The 14,603-nt window shown below is 37.1% G+C and overlaps 1 protein-coding gene across 1 annotated transcript in view; it reads right to left on the bottom strand.

Annotated features, from left to right (window-relative positions):
- The window catches only part of LOC113253071 (uncharacterized protein C8orf34), a 136,111-nt gene that overhangs the window by 40,289 nt on the left and 81,219 nt on the right, over positions 1–14,603 (bottom strand). Inside the window, 1 exon segment of the mRNA XM_026495928.4 lies at positions 12,245–12,373. Coding sequence (XP_026351713.3) covers positions 12,245–12,373 — 129 coding nt within the window.

Here is a 14,603-nt window from a genome sequence, read left to right as displayed (position 1 = left end):
TCATAGCTGAGTTATGTGCTATGTGCTGGGGAAGGCCAGGTGCAGAGTGGCCCTGGCACCAGGAAGGAGATGAGTGAAAAGCAGATAACAGCAAGGAAGTGTGTTCAAAGAAAAGTCCAGAAGCACAAAAAGGGGGCACAAAATCCAGTCCAGAGAAGGACAGCAATAGGAAATCATTTTGGAAGAAGTGAGCTGAGGCTAAAGGGAGGAATAGGAGTAACTTGGTGGAAATGGAAGCCCTGGAGAGAAGTGACAGTGACACTTCAGGGTACAGGAACAGCATAAGCAAATATGTGAAAAACTCCCTTGTTGCTGGTGCATAAATGGCTAGTCATGAGAGATGACACTGGAGACAGGATTAAGGGTCAGATCAGGTAGCACCTTCCTTGAGGTTCTAAGGAGACACTGAATATCTGCAAGAAGTGGGTGTCAGGTTTTCACTTTAGATTCATCATAATGATTACAGTGAGTTATTGGAGCAACTGAGAAACAAGAGCGTGGGCAAGACTGGTTATTCATTCCTCAAGCCATTTCCATATTCCTCCCAGGCACACAAGCTAGACCACATTTCCCAGCCTTATTTACAGCTAGTTGTGCAATGTGGTCAGGTGTAATGCACTATGCTTTTACCTCTAGGCATTAGAAACCTTCCCCTTCAGCAGGACCCTTGGAGGTCATGTGCTGAAGATGGTAGAATAACAGGATGGAAGTAGTCTGCATCCCTACCACACATCATCGGGCTACTTTCTGAGTAGGAAAATACTGATATTTCATTAAGCCACAGAAATTTTGGCTATGAGACTCCCCTACATAAGCTTATTGCAATCCAGCCAGCCACTAGCTCAGTAAGGGCAGGGACTGCATCTGTTTTTTCTCTGTCCCAGGACAGGAATGAAATGGAGCAAAACAGAACACACTGAGTGGATAAACCAATGATCTGGTCGGTGATGTTGCGTGTAAACTATGGAGTAATAATAGGAGTGAAGAGAATCAAACCTAAGACAGAGGGAAAATGAACAAAATTTGGTAATTGATTAGTTATGAACAGCAAGGAAGAGAAAGGAGTCTATAAGGGTTCCAGTTTGGGTGAACTGGTAAGTGATGGTGCCATCACCTGAAGAACGGTATGCAGAAAAGAGGTCATGTTTGAAGAGAGATGTATCATCTACTTATATATACTGAGTTTTACATGGCAGTGGGATATCCAAGTGGAGATATGCTTCGAACATTTTGTATAAAGTGTAAACAGTCTGGATGGGAAATATATTCATCTGACTTAGCTGTGTAGGGGTGATAGTTAAAACTATGAGGGAGGATGACAATGGAAACAGAGAGCATTTGAAAAAACAAAGGATGACATGTGGGAACAGCATTTACAGTGGCTAGGAAGAAAGAAGGGCACTGGAATGAAGCCTACAAGAAATGGCATCCAAGAGGTTCAAATAAATATGGGCCAGATCCCAGAAAGCAAAAGATGAGAGTCTGAAGAAAGACAGAATAATCAATGGTGTTAAAACTACCAGAACAATTTTGTAAGATGAGGACTGGAAAAGTGTTCATTCAGTTTGACAATGTGGATTCAATTGGAGACCATAGTGCAAAAGGTTTCAACAGAATGATAGGTGTAATCGCATAGCCACACTGAGGGGAGAAAGGAAGATGAGCAAGTGGAAATAATGAGTGTCATTATTTCTTTTGAAAATTTCTATGAAAGAAGAAGAAGAATTCTGATACTGTAATGAGGTAACTCAAATTCAAGAAAAGAGTTTTCATGTGTGTTTGTTTTTAACATTAATGAGAACTGTGGTAATCAATATGGTAGCCACTCATCATGTGGCTATTGAACATTTGAAATGTGGCTAGCTCAAATTGAGATGTGATGTAAATTAAAATTCACACCTGATTTTGAAGAGTCGATATGAAAAAAATCCCAATAATTTTTATATGGAATACAAGTTAAACTGATAACTTGGAAATAGTGGGTTAAATAAAATATTTTATTAAAATTAATTTCGCAGGCTTCTTTTTGTTTTTTTGTAACATGCTTGTTTGAAAATATAAAATCACACATATGGCTCATATTACATTTCTGTTGGACCATGCTTAGCTGGAGCATGTTACAGGCTAGGGATAAATAGTAGTAATACTAATAATATATGTGGTAGGCAGAATTCTAAGATGGCCCCCAAGGTACACATCTGCGTAATCCTTTCTCTTTGAGTCTGCATGATGGGACTATCAAATATCACTCTCCTGACTTGGTTACTGACTGGTTCACTGAGTAAATCAGAGAGAGATTATCCTGGATGGCCATGACCTAGTCAGGTGAGCCTTTCAAAAGAAGGCCAAGCTTCAGAGAGATGCTCCCCAGGGACCTCTAAGTAGTAGTACTGAACTACCATTATGAGAAGATCACAAGGCAAGAACCTGAGAATGGCCTCCAGTTTTTAAGAACAATCCCCAGCCAACAGACAATGAGAAAACAGGGATCTTTGTGCTATAAGAGCAAGGACTACATTTGGCCAATGACCTGAGTAAGCATGAAAAGAGACGCTGAAGCCTCAGGTGAGATCACAGCATGAACCAGTGCCTTAATTTCAGCTTGCCTAGACCTAGAGTAAAGGATTCAGCTAACCCGCATCTGTACGATAGTAAATTTTTATTTTTTAAAGCCACAAGTTTGTGGTAATTTGTTACACAGTAATAGAAATATAATATCTAACATTTAATTAGCAATTATATACCAGGCATCATATGAAGCACTTTAGATACACCATCTCATTTTATTTTCACAAAAACCCTGAGAAAGAAGTGCCATTATTACTATAATCTTGCAGAAAAGGTAACTGAGACACAGTAAGGTTAAGAAATTTTCCTAAGGTCACAAAACTAATATTAGGGGGATTGGAATTAGAAAGATTTCCACATACAGAAAAGACAAAGTAATTAATGGAATCATTAATTACTCAGAGGACAAGGCAGGAACTGGGAACAAGATCATGGGTGGAAAGCTTGGCCTCAAACAAGAGAAACGCCTTCTCTGTTGATAATGGAAGGAGAAGGGCAGGATAGATGTAGTTGCATTTACATTTACAGATGGGTAGAGAGGAACACATTCTACAATTAAGTTTTTCTATAAAGTTGGAGGCAAGCTAATTGCTAAAACAGTTTGGCAGGAAATAAATAGGTGTGTGTAGATTATTGTGTGGGTTTTTCATAGTTGCAGGAACAGTGCAGAAAGAGAGGGACTGACCAAGATAAGTAAGTGTTGAAAACGAAGAATTTGTAGGGTAGTGTTCAGCTGGGCCCTGCCATTTTTCCCTGGAAAATTTTCTCAGCCTTACTGGTGAAGAAAAGCTGAAGATGGCAGCACTTATTCGAAGATGAGAATTTCACACGGTGACACAGTAGAAGGATGGAAACAAGAGGGAATGAGGATATTGGTAAAACTGGCCCACAGTTCAGTCTGGGCAGGGGAAGATGGAGATAAGAAGTGAGAGAAAAAGATGAAAAAGAATTAAGAGAGAATATACCGGAGATATTCCAATATACTGAAAGTCACAATGCAGGAAGAACAGAGTGAGGATAACGAAGAGCTAGAAAGAATGCAAGCAGGTTCAAAATCATTAGCCATCAGGGAAATTCAAATCAAAACCACTTTGAGATAACACCTTATGCCAGTTTAGAATGGCAAAAATTGACAAGGCAAGAAACAACAAACGTTGGAGAGGATGTGGAGAAAGGGGAACCCTCTTACACTGTTGGTGGGAATGCAAGTTGGCACAGCCACTTTGGAAAACAGTGTGGAGGTCCCTTAAAAAGTTAAAAATTGAGATATCCTATGACCCAGCAATTGCACTACTGGGTGCTTACCCCAAAGATACAGACGTAGTGAAGAGAAGGGCCATATGCACCCCAATGTTCATAGCAGCATTGTCCACAATAGCCAAAGCGTGGAAGGAACCGAGATGCCCTTCAACAGATGACTGGATTAAGAAGTTGTGGTCCATATATAGAATGGAATATTACTCAGCTATCAGAAAGAACGAGTTCTCAACGTTTGCTGCAACATGGACGGCACTGGAGGAGATAATGCTAAGTGAAATAAGTCAAGCAGAGAAAGACAATTATCATATAGTTTCACTCATTTATGGAACAGAAGAAATAGCAGGAAGATCGGTAGGTGAAGGAAGGGAAGAATGAAGAGGGGGTAAACAGAAGGAGGAATGAAGCATGAGAGACTACGGACTCTGGGAAACAAACTGAGGGCTTCAGAGGGGAGGGGGGTGGGGGACTGGCGTAGACCGGTGATGGGTATTAAGGAGGGCATGTATTGCATGGTGCACTGGGTGTTATACGAAAATAATGAATCATGGAACATTACATCAAAAACTAAGGATATACTGTATGGTGACTAACATAATACAGAATTATTATTAAAAAAGTGCACATAAAATTACAAGGGCTTATATAAAAATTAATTTAGATTTAAAAAAAAAAGAATGCAAGCAGGTTGGGCACCTGGGTGGCTCAGTCGGTTAAGCACCTGCCCGGTCATGATCCCAGAGTCCTGGGATTTAGCCCCACGTCGAGCTCCTTGCTCTGCGGAGAGCCTGCTTCTCCCTCTCCCTCTGCCCCTCCCCACTGCTCATGTGCTCATCTCTCAAATAAATAAACAAAATCTTAAAAAAAAAAAGAATGCAAGCAGGTCAAACCATAATCTGTAAGCCATGAATACAATGTAACTTTGGAATATAAATTATAGATCATTAAAATAAAGACTTGTGAAAACTGGAGATATTCTTGATGGTAATTGGGGATAAATTACTTCATTTTAATGAAGAGGAAACTTGAGGAAGGAGGTCAAATGGTATCCTCCCAACCGGAAGCAAGTGAGTGGCAGTGCAGGATCCACAGCATTTCCCATGGCAGCACCTGCATCTATTTTACATGATATACATTCTAGTCTCAAAAAAGGATAGAACTAAGATAGCATAGAGTATATAATATTATAAATTATAATATATGTAATATATATATTAAAAACCAGACACTTTAAAAAATATGTACCTAACAATGACTGAATTTACAGTTTAATTACAAACTCAGACACACGTGTACATGGGTGTGTGTATGCGAGTGTGTGACTGAAGTATAGTTAAATGAGATGTTATTCAACATAAAAGGATTCAGAATAACATAATAAATGTCTAATACAAGTGCACTACTTTTTCATTCTCCAGAAGTTTCCTAAAATTATTAATTATATATACACATGTCCTTATTCCCACAAGGCATTCTAGGGAGAAAAATTATTTATTTTGATGGACACTAGACCATTCCAAAGCAACAATTACTAATAATGCTACCTCATACTTCTACTGAAGCACAAACATTTGCTAGGTTTTAGAATATGTCTTTGATCCAGGTAGAGAGTAGGCGTAGAAAATGTTGTTAGAAGAGAAATATCAAGACCTCTTAACAAATCTGTCCCTTTTAGACTGTGGTTTCTTGAAAAAGCTATTAAGTAAATTTAATCTGGCAAATTTAGCATATTTAAAACCAAGAAAAATCAGTGTGAGTTAATTTTGGAATATGTATTTTATTCTTTTTTATATCAATATCCAAAGATAAATGCTTATACCTATATTCACATTTATATCCATACTACATATACATATATCTGCATTTATCCATATTCATATCCATATATATATCTGAATATTAGATAAACAGAAATATGACCAGTCATGAAAAAAGGCGAATAGACCCCATTATTCTGGGGGTGGTAATAAGTCCATCTTTCCTTCTCTCCATTAAAGAAAAATTACAGTGAATAAAGGAATGAGAGAAACAGAAACTATCTTTTAGAAAACCCCAGTAATAATTGTTTTAGGTAAGATTTACCAATGGATGCTGAAATTACTGGGTAAAGGTGTGAAAAGGAAACATGATATTTTCAGTCTTTAAGTATCTCTTGTAAAATATTTATTAACTACAAAAAGGAAAAGTATTAACTTAACAGTGGTAAAACCTGACAGACACCACCTTAACCAACTGATTGAGGTTAACATAATCAGTAATAAGATGATGGAACCTAATATAACGCACTGAGAAGGATACTACCCTAAGGCCCTTCAATCATAGCCACTAGAAGAGATACATTATTTGGGGTTGTGAAGGTCTTGTATCTTCCCAACTTCCCTACCCAAAAACAGTTTTTCTCACTACTTAAAAGTCAGATGGAAACAAACACTTGAAGGAAAGGGTAATGAGCCCAGGCTCCTGGAATGAGAAAGTCATGCTTGAAGAACATTTGGAAATGCTGCAAAGGGAAGGATCCAGGCACCAAAAATCCACTATGCCTACCACATCACAACTCTGCCGCATTACAAGCCACTACAAGTTCTCCTAGCATATCTACCTTTCAAGATAATCATAGCATGAAAAACATTACAGCTCCTGACTGACTTTAAGATAAAGCATTACATTGAAAGGTTTGCAAAAAGCCAGAAAAATGAAGCACAGTACAGTTGTTAGTAAAACAAAAATCCTGTTTGCAAACGAGAGAATATCTAGTCTTTCCTGTTATTTGAATCCTGTCGAGAAAGAGTGAGAGAAAGAGGGAGAGGAAGGGGGAGAGAGAGAATTTAAGTCTGGATAAGCTGACAGCTGTAGAGCTGAGATAATTCTATCATTTTGAAGGCTATAAATGATTTTTTGCTGTCAATCTCAGGTAAATAACAAAATACTTCTAAAATATGTCACATGTTTTGGACAGTACAACTAAGACAAAGCAAAATCCAAACTTTCCAGAGAGAATTCTATCGGAAAGTATGAAAATTAAGAGATCACTAGGAACTTTCAAACTTGCCTATCAACAGCTATGGACCTGGAGAGAGACGTCCACAATAACAAGACACCGAATATTCCCTTTGACTATACCTTGAAGAAAAAGTCCATTTCCTATGTTTTCCTAGTAAATAAAACAATGCATAATAGAGATCAGAGATGAGTTAGGGTAGATTAGAGGAAGAGTTACCAACTTGAAGCTATTATAATATCAAACAAAACTAGTGACATCCTGCTTCAGGACGATAGAAGAACTGAGTTTGGGATTACATAGCTAAACACCAGGCAACTAGACTGCTAACTAAACATCAGTAAATGGTAAAGCTGCATTTCTACTAATTTACACTGGCCATCTCAAGGAAATTGATAACTTGGTAGTTGGTCACATATTGGGCCTAAGACAAAAAGTTAGTATTAAACCTCAGATAGCTAAAATCACAGAAACTCAAGTCATTCCAAGAAAGCACCATTTTATTTCAAGAGACTCAAAAAAACTTAAAGGGAGAAAAGCACAATCCCTCCCTATGTGAAGAACTGCTCCCTTATCCCTACATAAACCCCACCACTACTGCCACACACACAAAAAAGAGCCCCCTTAAAACCATCAAGGGAAGCCAAAAGCAACTTTCCATCATATACATAGAACTGAATGTTACACCTTATTTCTGGCCAAGCTTCTGACTCACCTGATAGCTTCCTTGGCCCTGACTTTGTCCCAAGAATAATGTGCCATATTTGCATCTCTTCTACTCTCCCAACAAAGGACTGCCCTCTGGCCATTTTTATTTCTCCAGACTTCCTTCAAGAGTTAAATGAGCCCCCTGTTATAACCCTCCACTAACTTCTGATCACAGGAATCCGTTGCTAGGTACCACCTATAAGGCCACACCTAGGTTTCTCTTCGGACAGACCATAGCTTGAACCTTGATATGTCTGCTACACATCTTGGCAAATACATAAGTGAAAGGTAATCAAACTCTTTTATTAAAAAGTTTTAGGGACAGGCCAAATGTTTTCTTACCAGCTAACAATGATATAACAAGTCTCTGTAAGGCAGTTATCATATTTTAAAGAATAAAAATTGACTAACCCTATTTGAAGATCTGTGTAATAATTGGGCATATTATTCAATCATCTTTCTTTTAACTCGTGTTTTTAGATAAATTGAGAGGCTATACAGAGCCACAGGCTCTGCCCAAAGGGGTAAGATTTATACATATTAATATAAACCTTTGACATTTAATAGGATAAGACTTATCATTAACATAATATACTAATAAGCTATACTCACTTTATCAGTATTTCTTCCAAAAGTAAATCTTGCCAAAAGCAGGGCCTTCTTTTATTTTTTAAAGATTTTATTTATTTATTTGACACAGAGAGAGTGAGCACACAAGCAAGGGGAGCGGCAGGGAGAAGGAGAAGCAGGCTCCCTGCCGAGCAGGGAGCCCAATGTGGGGCTTGATCCCAGGACCCTGGGATCATAACCTGAACCAAAGGCAGATGCTTAACCAACTGAGCCACCCAGGTACCCCCAAAAGTAGGGCCTTCTTAAATCTGAACCAGAAAATTTCTACTAATGGCAAAATTTTAAGACCCTATGCACTGGGAAAAAGACAGTCTTGTCAACAAATAGCGCTGGGAAAACTGGACAGCTACATGCAAAAGAATGAAAGCGGACCACTTTCTTACACCACACACACACACACACACACACACACACACGAAACTCAAAATGGATTAAGACCTAAATATGAAACCTGAAACCATAAAAGTCCTGGAATAGTGCACAGATAATAACTTCTGTGACATCCGGCACAGTAACTTTTTTCTAGATAGGTCTCCTGAGGCAAGGGAAACAAAAGCAAAAATAAACCATTAGGACTACATTAAAATAAAAGTCTTCTGCACAGCAAAGGAAACAATCAACAAAACTAAAAGGCAACCCATAGAATAGGAGAAGATATTTGCAAATGACTTATCTGATAAAAGGTTAGTATCCAAAATCTATGAAGAACTTATAAAACTCAGCCCCCTAAAAACAAATAATCCAATTTAAAAATGGGCAGAAGACAGGAACAGACATTTCTCCAAAGAAGACATTCAGATGGCCAACAGACACATGGAAAGGTGCTCAACATCACCCATCATCAGGGAAATGCAAGTCAAAACTACAATGAGATATCACCTCATGCCTGTCAGAATGGCTAAAATCAAAAACACAGAAACAACAAATGTAGGCGAGGATGTGCAGAAAAAGGAACCCTTGTACACTGTTGATGGGAATGCAAACCGGTTCAGCCACTGTGGAAAACAATATGGAGGTTCCTTGAAAAATTAAAAATAGAACTGCAATATGATCCAGTAATCCCACTACTGAGTATTTACCCAAAGAATACGGAAACACTAATTCAAAAAGATACGTGCATCCCTATGTTTACTGCAGCGTTATTTGCCACAACCAAACTACAGAAGTAGCCAAAGTATCCGCTGATAGATGAATGGATAAAGAAGATGCAGTATATATAAACAATAGAATATTATTCAGCCATAAAAAAAGCATGAAATCTTGCCATTTGCAACAATATGGATGGAACTAGAGGGCATTATACTAAGTGAAATAAGTCAGTCAGAGAAAGAAAAATACCATATAATTCATTCATATGTAGAATTTAAGAAATAAAACAAATGAACAAAGGAAAAAAAAAAAGAGAGAGTCAAACCAAGAAACAGAATCTTAGTTATAGAGAACAAGCTGATGGTTACCAGAAGGGAGGTAGGAGGGGGATGGGTAAAATAGGTGATGGGGATTAAAAAGTACATGTATCATGATAAGCACTGAGTAATGTATAGAATTGTTGAATCACTATATTGTATACCTGAAACTAATATAATACTACATGTTAACTACACCAGAATTAAAATTAAAAACTTAATTGAAAAATTATAAGATCCTATCACAAGGCAAATTAACTTGTGACCTAGGTTTACCACACAAAAGTTCAAAAAAGGCCCTAGTGAGTTTTGCATTAAGAAGTATGAAAAAACTCAATCTCTTTCTAAATATAAAATTTTAATAAAATGTAATGTGTTAATACATACCATTATAGTATAATACAATATGCAAATACACATATGTTATATATACATAGGATATATACATTATTTCTCCCAAAATATACCAAGGGGCAATTTTATTGTGTTTTTAGTTCCCTATGCTGCACCTTTTATTCCCATGACTTATCATTCCATAACTGGAAGCCTGTATTTCCTACTCCCCTTCACCCAATTTGTTCATCCCCCAGGCAGTTTAAACTTCGATATGTCATGAAATTGATAAAACTGTGCTATCTAAAGAATCATATAGATCTTAAAATATAATCCACTAGAATGTGCTAGTATCTTATTTTCTATTTAAGAATTTTTAATATTTCATGACAGCAAAAGAAAATTTTAGTGATGTCATGGCATTAATGTGCTTCTAAAGGTACCTAATTTTAAAACTGAGAGATATTTAAGAACCAGAGAAAGACAGGAATACTTTGAACTCACTACTAAAACCACAAGGTATGTAAGTATGTCTACACATATAGAATGCATTTATCAAATCAAATATTTGATTGCCTACTCTCGTGACAGTAACATTTAAAAGTTTTTACTCGTGAAATATCATTTAAAACTTTCACAACTACCAGAAAAAGGAGACAGAATCATGTCTTCCTTCTCTGGAGATGAGACGACCAAGGCTCATTGGAAGTTTAATGATTTACCTGAGGATATTAATAAGTGGCAGAGCAAAACCTATAACCTAGGACTTGGATTACAGAGTCATTATTTTTACAAAAAAGTATGCTGCTAGGTTCTGAAAGGATTTTAAGAAGAATCTGCCCCAGCTGCTACCCTTGGAAGTTTAGAGACATCAATGGCATCAGGGAAATACACATCAAAACTACAGTGAGATACCACCTCACACCAGTCAGAATGGCTAAATTTAACAAGTCAGGAAACAACAGGTGTTGGTGAGGATGTGGAGAAAAGGGAACCCTCTTAGAGTGTTGGTGGTAATGCAAACTGGTGCAGCCACTCTGGAAAACAGTATGCAGGTTTCTCAAAAAGTTAAAAATAGAACTACTCTATGACAGAGCAATTGTACTCTAGATATTTAACCAAAGGATACAAACATAGTGATACAAAGGGGCACCTGTACCCCAATGTTCATAGCAGCATTGTCAACAATAGCCAAACTGTGGAAAGAGCCCAGATGTCCACTGACAGATGAATGAATAAATAAGACGTGGTGTATATACATATGCGCGCACACACACACACACACACACACACAGAGGAATATTATTCAGCCATAAAAAAAGAATGAAATCTTGCCATTTGCAAGAAAATGGATGGAACTAGAGTGTACTATGCTAGGCGAAATAAGTCAGTCAGAGAAAGAAAAATACCATATGACTTCACTCATTATGTAGAATTTAAGAAACAAAACCCATGAACATATGGGAAGGGAGGGAAAAATAAAATAAGATAAAAGCGGCAGGGGGGAACCATAAGAGACTCTTAACTATAAGAAACAAACTGAGGGCGCCTGAGTGGCATCAGTTAAGCATCTGCCTTCAGCTCAGGTCATGATTCCAGGACCCTGGGATCAAGCATCATGCTCCCTGCTCAGTAGGGATCCTGCTTCTTCCTCTGCCTCTGCCCCTCCCCCCGCTCCTGCTCTTGCCCATGCTCTCTCTCTCAAACAAATAAATAAATCTTAAAAAAAAAAAGAAAGAAAGAAAGAAAGAAACTGAAGGTTGCTTGAGGAGTGGGTGGGTGGGGGCATGGGGTAACTGGGTGATGGGGAATAAAGAGGGCACTTGATAAAATGAGCACTGGGTGTTAAATTCAACTGTTGAATCACTGAACTCTACCCCTAAAACTAATAATACACAATATGTAACTAAATTGAATTTAAATAAAGAATTTTTTAAAAAGTTTATAGAAACATCAAAAACTTATGGAGGCAGTAAGTGTGTTTACTATTTAGGATGACAAAACAATGAAGTTCAAAAGAGAAGAATGAGTAAGATTCCATTATATGTGTGCAACTGACCTAAGCAACAGAGACCCTGTAGAGAGACTGGAGTCAAATAGCAAGGGCAAGGGACGGGGTGGGGCAGGGGCGGTGTATACAGCTCCTCCTATTCTCTATACCAGTCTTCCCAGAAACATGCGGAAAATGCAAGATCAATCCTCATTTCCAATTTCATACACACTTTCACAACCTCTCATGTAATTATAATGAGGATGTTGGAAATGGGTTACTGGCAATAGTAATAGATGTTTCTTCTTTAATATTGGTTAGGAATTTTAATTATAATCAAGTAAATGAACTTACTTCGAGAGAGATTCTCAAGGGCTTTTCCCAGCTTCTTGCTCTCTTGAAGGATGTGGTTCAATTCATCAAAATCACGGCTTTCTGGTTTAATTCGCCAGTTCCACTTAGGATGATCTACTGACCTTGGCACTATGTTTTAAAAAAAATGATTACTTCATAAGCATGCTACATAATGATAAAAATTTACTATTCATCATTATGTGAAAGACTGTATCAAGATCAATGTACAGAATAAAAATGTTTGTTTGGAAAGTTTTCTCATGAGCAAATGGGGAAGTTACGAAGCTGGGTTTTAAATGTTTTAACTGAACTAGTAGAGAGAAGTGTGACTGTTTATAGAAAAAAGAAAATTCAGGTACTGATTTACAATAAGTGATTTCTATAACTTAGGGAAAAACATATAAGCAAAGTGTATTTTATGTCATCTTTTAGCAGCTTAAAAATTATTAATTTTTTCACCAGTAATTAGTATATATTTTTAAGGAATTTTGCTGTCTTCTGATAAAACAGAAGACAGAACACATCTATCTTCACTTCTCCCAAATTCCTACTAAAACTATATTAAATATTTTTGGGGGTCAAATAATTAGTGTAACAAGAAGAGAAGACATTACTAGGCAAGAAATAGCAAATCTTCAGGGTTTTTTTTTTTTTTTTTGGAATATGCAGTATAAATTGAGGAGTGGTAACTGCATTTAGCAAAGTAGAGAATACTGAAATCTAATTCCTGAGGAGAGAGATGCCCAAAAAGGTGGGTATTTCATAACATTTCAACATTCAAGCATCAATCAAGAAGGACAAATGTCAAAGTAATAAGAATATAAAAAACCCATTTCTCAGATTGGAAGGATCCATTAAATGTCCAGAACAATGTAAGCCATATTATCACAAAATTTTACAACAGTGGCAAAAAAGAAAAGATCCTAAAAGCTAAGCTTTCAGGGACAGAAACAGCAATTAAGTTCTCATCAGATTTCTTACTAGCCATACTTGCCCCAGAAGACACAGGAGAAATTTCTTCAAAATTCCAACTGAAAATTAGTTCTAACTTAGAATTTTATATCCAACTGAGGAACCAATCAAGTTACTTGTAAGGATTCAAATATTTATCTTGCAATCATTCTTTTTCAGAAAGCTTATAGTGAGATGCTCCACCAGAATGAATAAATAACCCTAAAAGTGGAAAGACCGGGGATTCAGGAGACAGGTGGTCCTCCATAAGAAGGAGGAAAAGAGAATCCTCAGGATGGCTGGGAAGGATGGTCTCAGAAGACAGTTGAGAAAAAGGCCAGAAACCGAGAAGCCAAGATTAGAGCAAGAAGACAAAGGGCAATCTTTTGTCGGGTAAATTATCATAAAGAAATGAGAACACCTATATTTATGCAGGTATGTACAAAGTTGTTTATTTTATCAGAAATTGCAAGATATTCTTTTGTTTCAGTTAATAGTTTGTGGAGGCAAAACTGTAATCAATCTAACTGTTCTTCCACAGGGGAATAAATAAATTATGGCACATTCACAGCATGCTACAGTATGCACTTCTTAAAAATTATAACTTATGGGGGCGCCTGGGTGGCACAGCGGTTAAGCATCTGCCTTCAGCTCAAGGCGTGATCCTGGCGTTCTGGGATCGAGCCCCCACATCAGGCTCCTCCACTTGGAGCCTGCTTCTTCCTCTCCCACTCCCCCTGCTTGTGTTCCCTCTCTCTCTGGCTGTCTCTCTCTCTGTCAAATAAATAAATAAAATCTTAAAAAAAAAAAACTATAACATATCTAAGTTTAGAATGAAGATATATCCATGGCACATTCTAAAATAATAAAAACAAATTGCTCAAGAATATGTATAGTCTAAAGCCAGTTTTATAAAGCTCACACATACTGTATATGCTAGTTTGTACAAAGAAAAGGATGTAAAAAGATGCAAACTATTTCAAAGGATGTGAAAATATGCTAACTATTTCTGAGGAAGTAGAATTTGAGGGGACTAAGAGAGAAGGATTAAGAATTTAAATTTTGTTAAATTTTTTTACTATAAATCTCCTTTCCTTTCCCTCTAAAAGATTTAATTTCTTTTATATATTTTATTCAATGTAGGGCTAGTGTTGCTTTAAATGTGATACAATGCTGCAACTGAACATGACAGGCAAGGAACCTGCTCCAGGCAGCTCACATTCTTAAAAGAATATTATACTCAAGAAGATCTAAATCAATTAAACATGCTTGAGCGTATGAGTAGATATATATAAATAAAGTTCTATGTTACTGCTGAAATGAACATGACATTCATTAGGATTATTAGGCAGAAATATCATATAAAAAGTTTGACTTCAATTCTTACCTTTTCTTCATTTTGTTAGTA

Source organism: Ursus arctos, unplaced genomic scaffold (genome assembly GCF_023065955.2).
Source record: "Ursus arctos isolate Adak ecotype North America unplaced genomic scaffold, UrsArc2.0 scaffold_6, whole genome shotgun sequence".
Taxonomy (NCBI): Eukaryota; Metazoa; Chordata; class Mammalia; order Carnivora; family Ursidae; genus Ursus; species Ursus arctos.
This window is presented reverse-complemented; position numbering and strand designations above follow the sequence as displayed.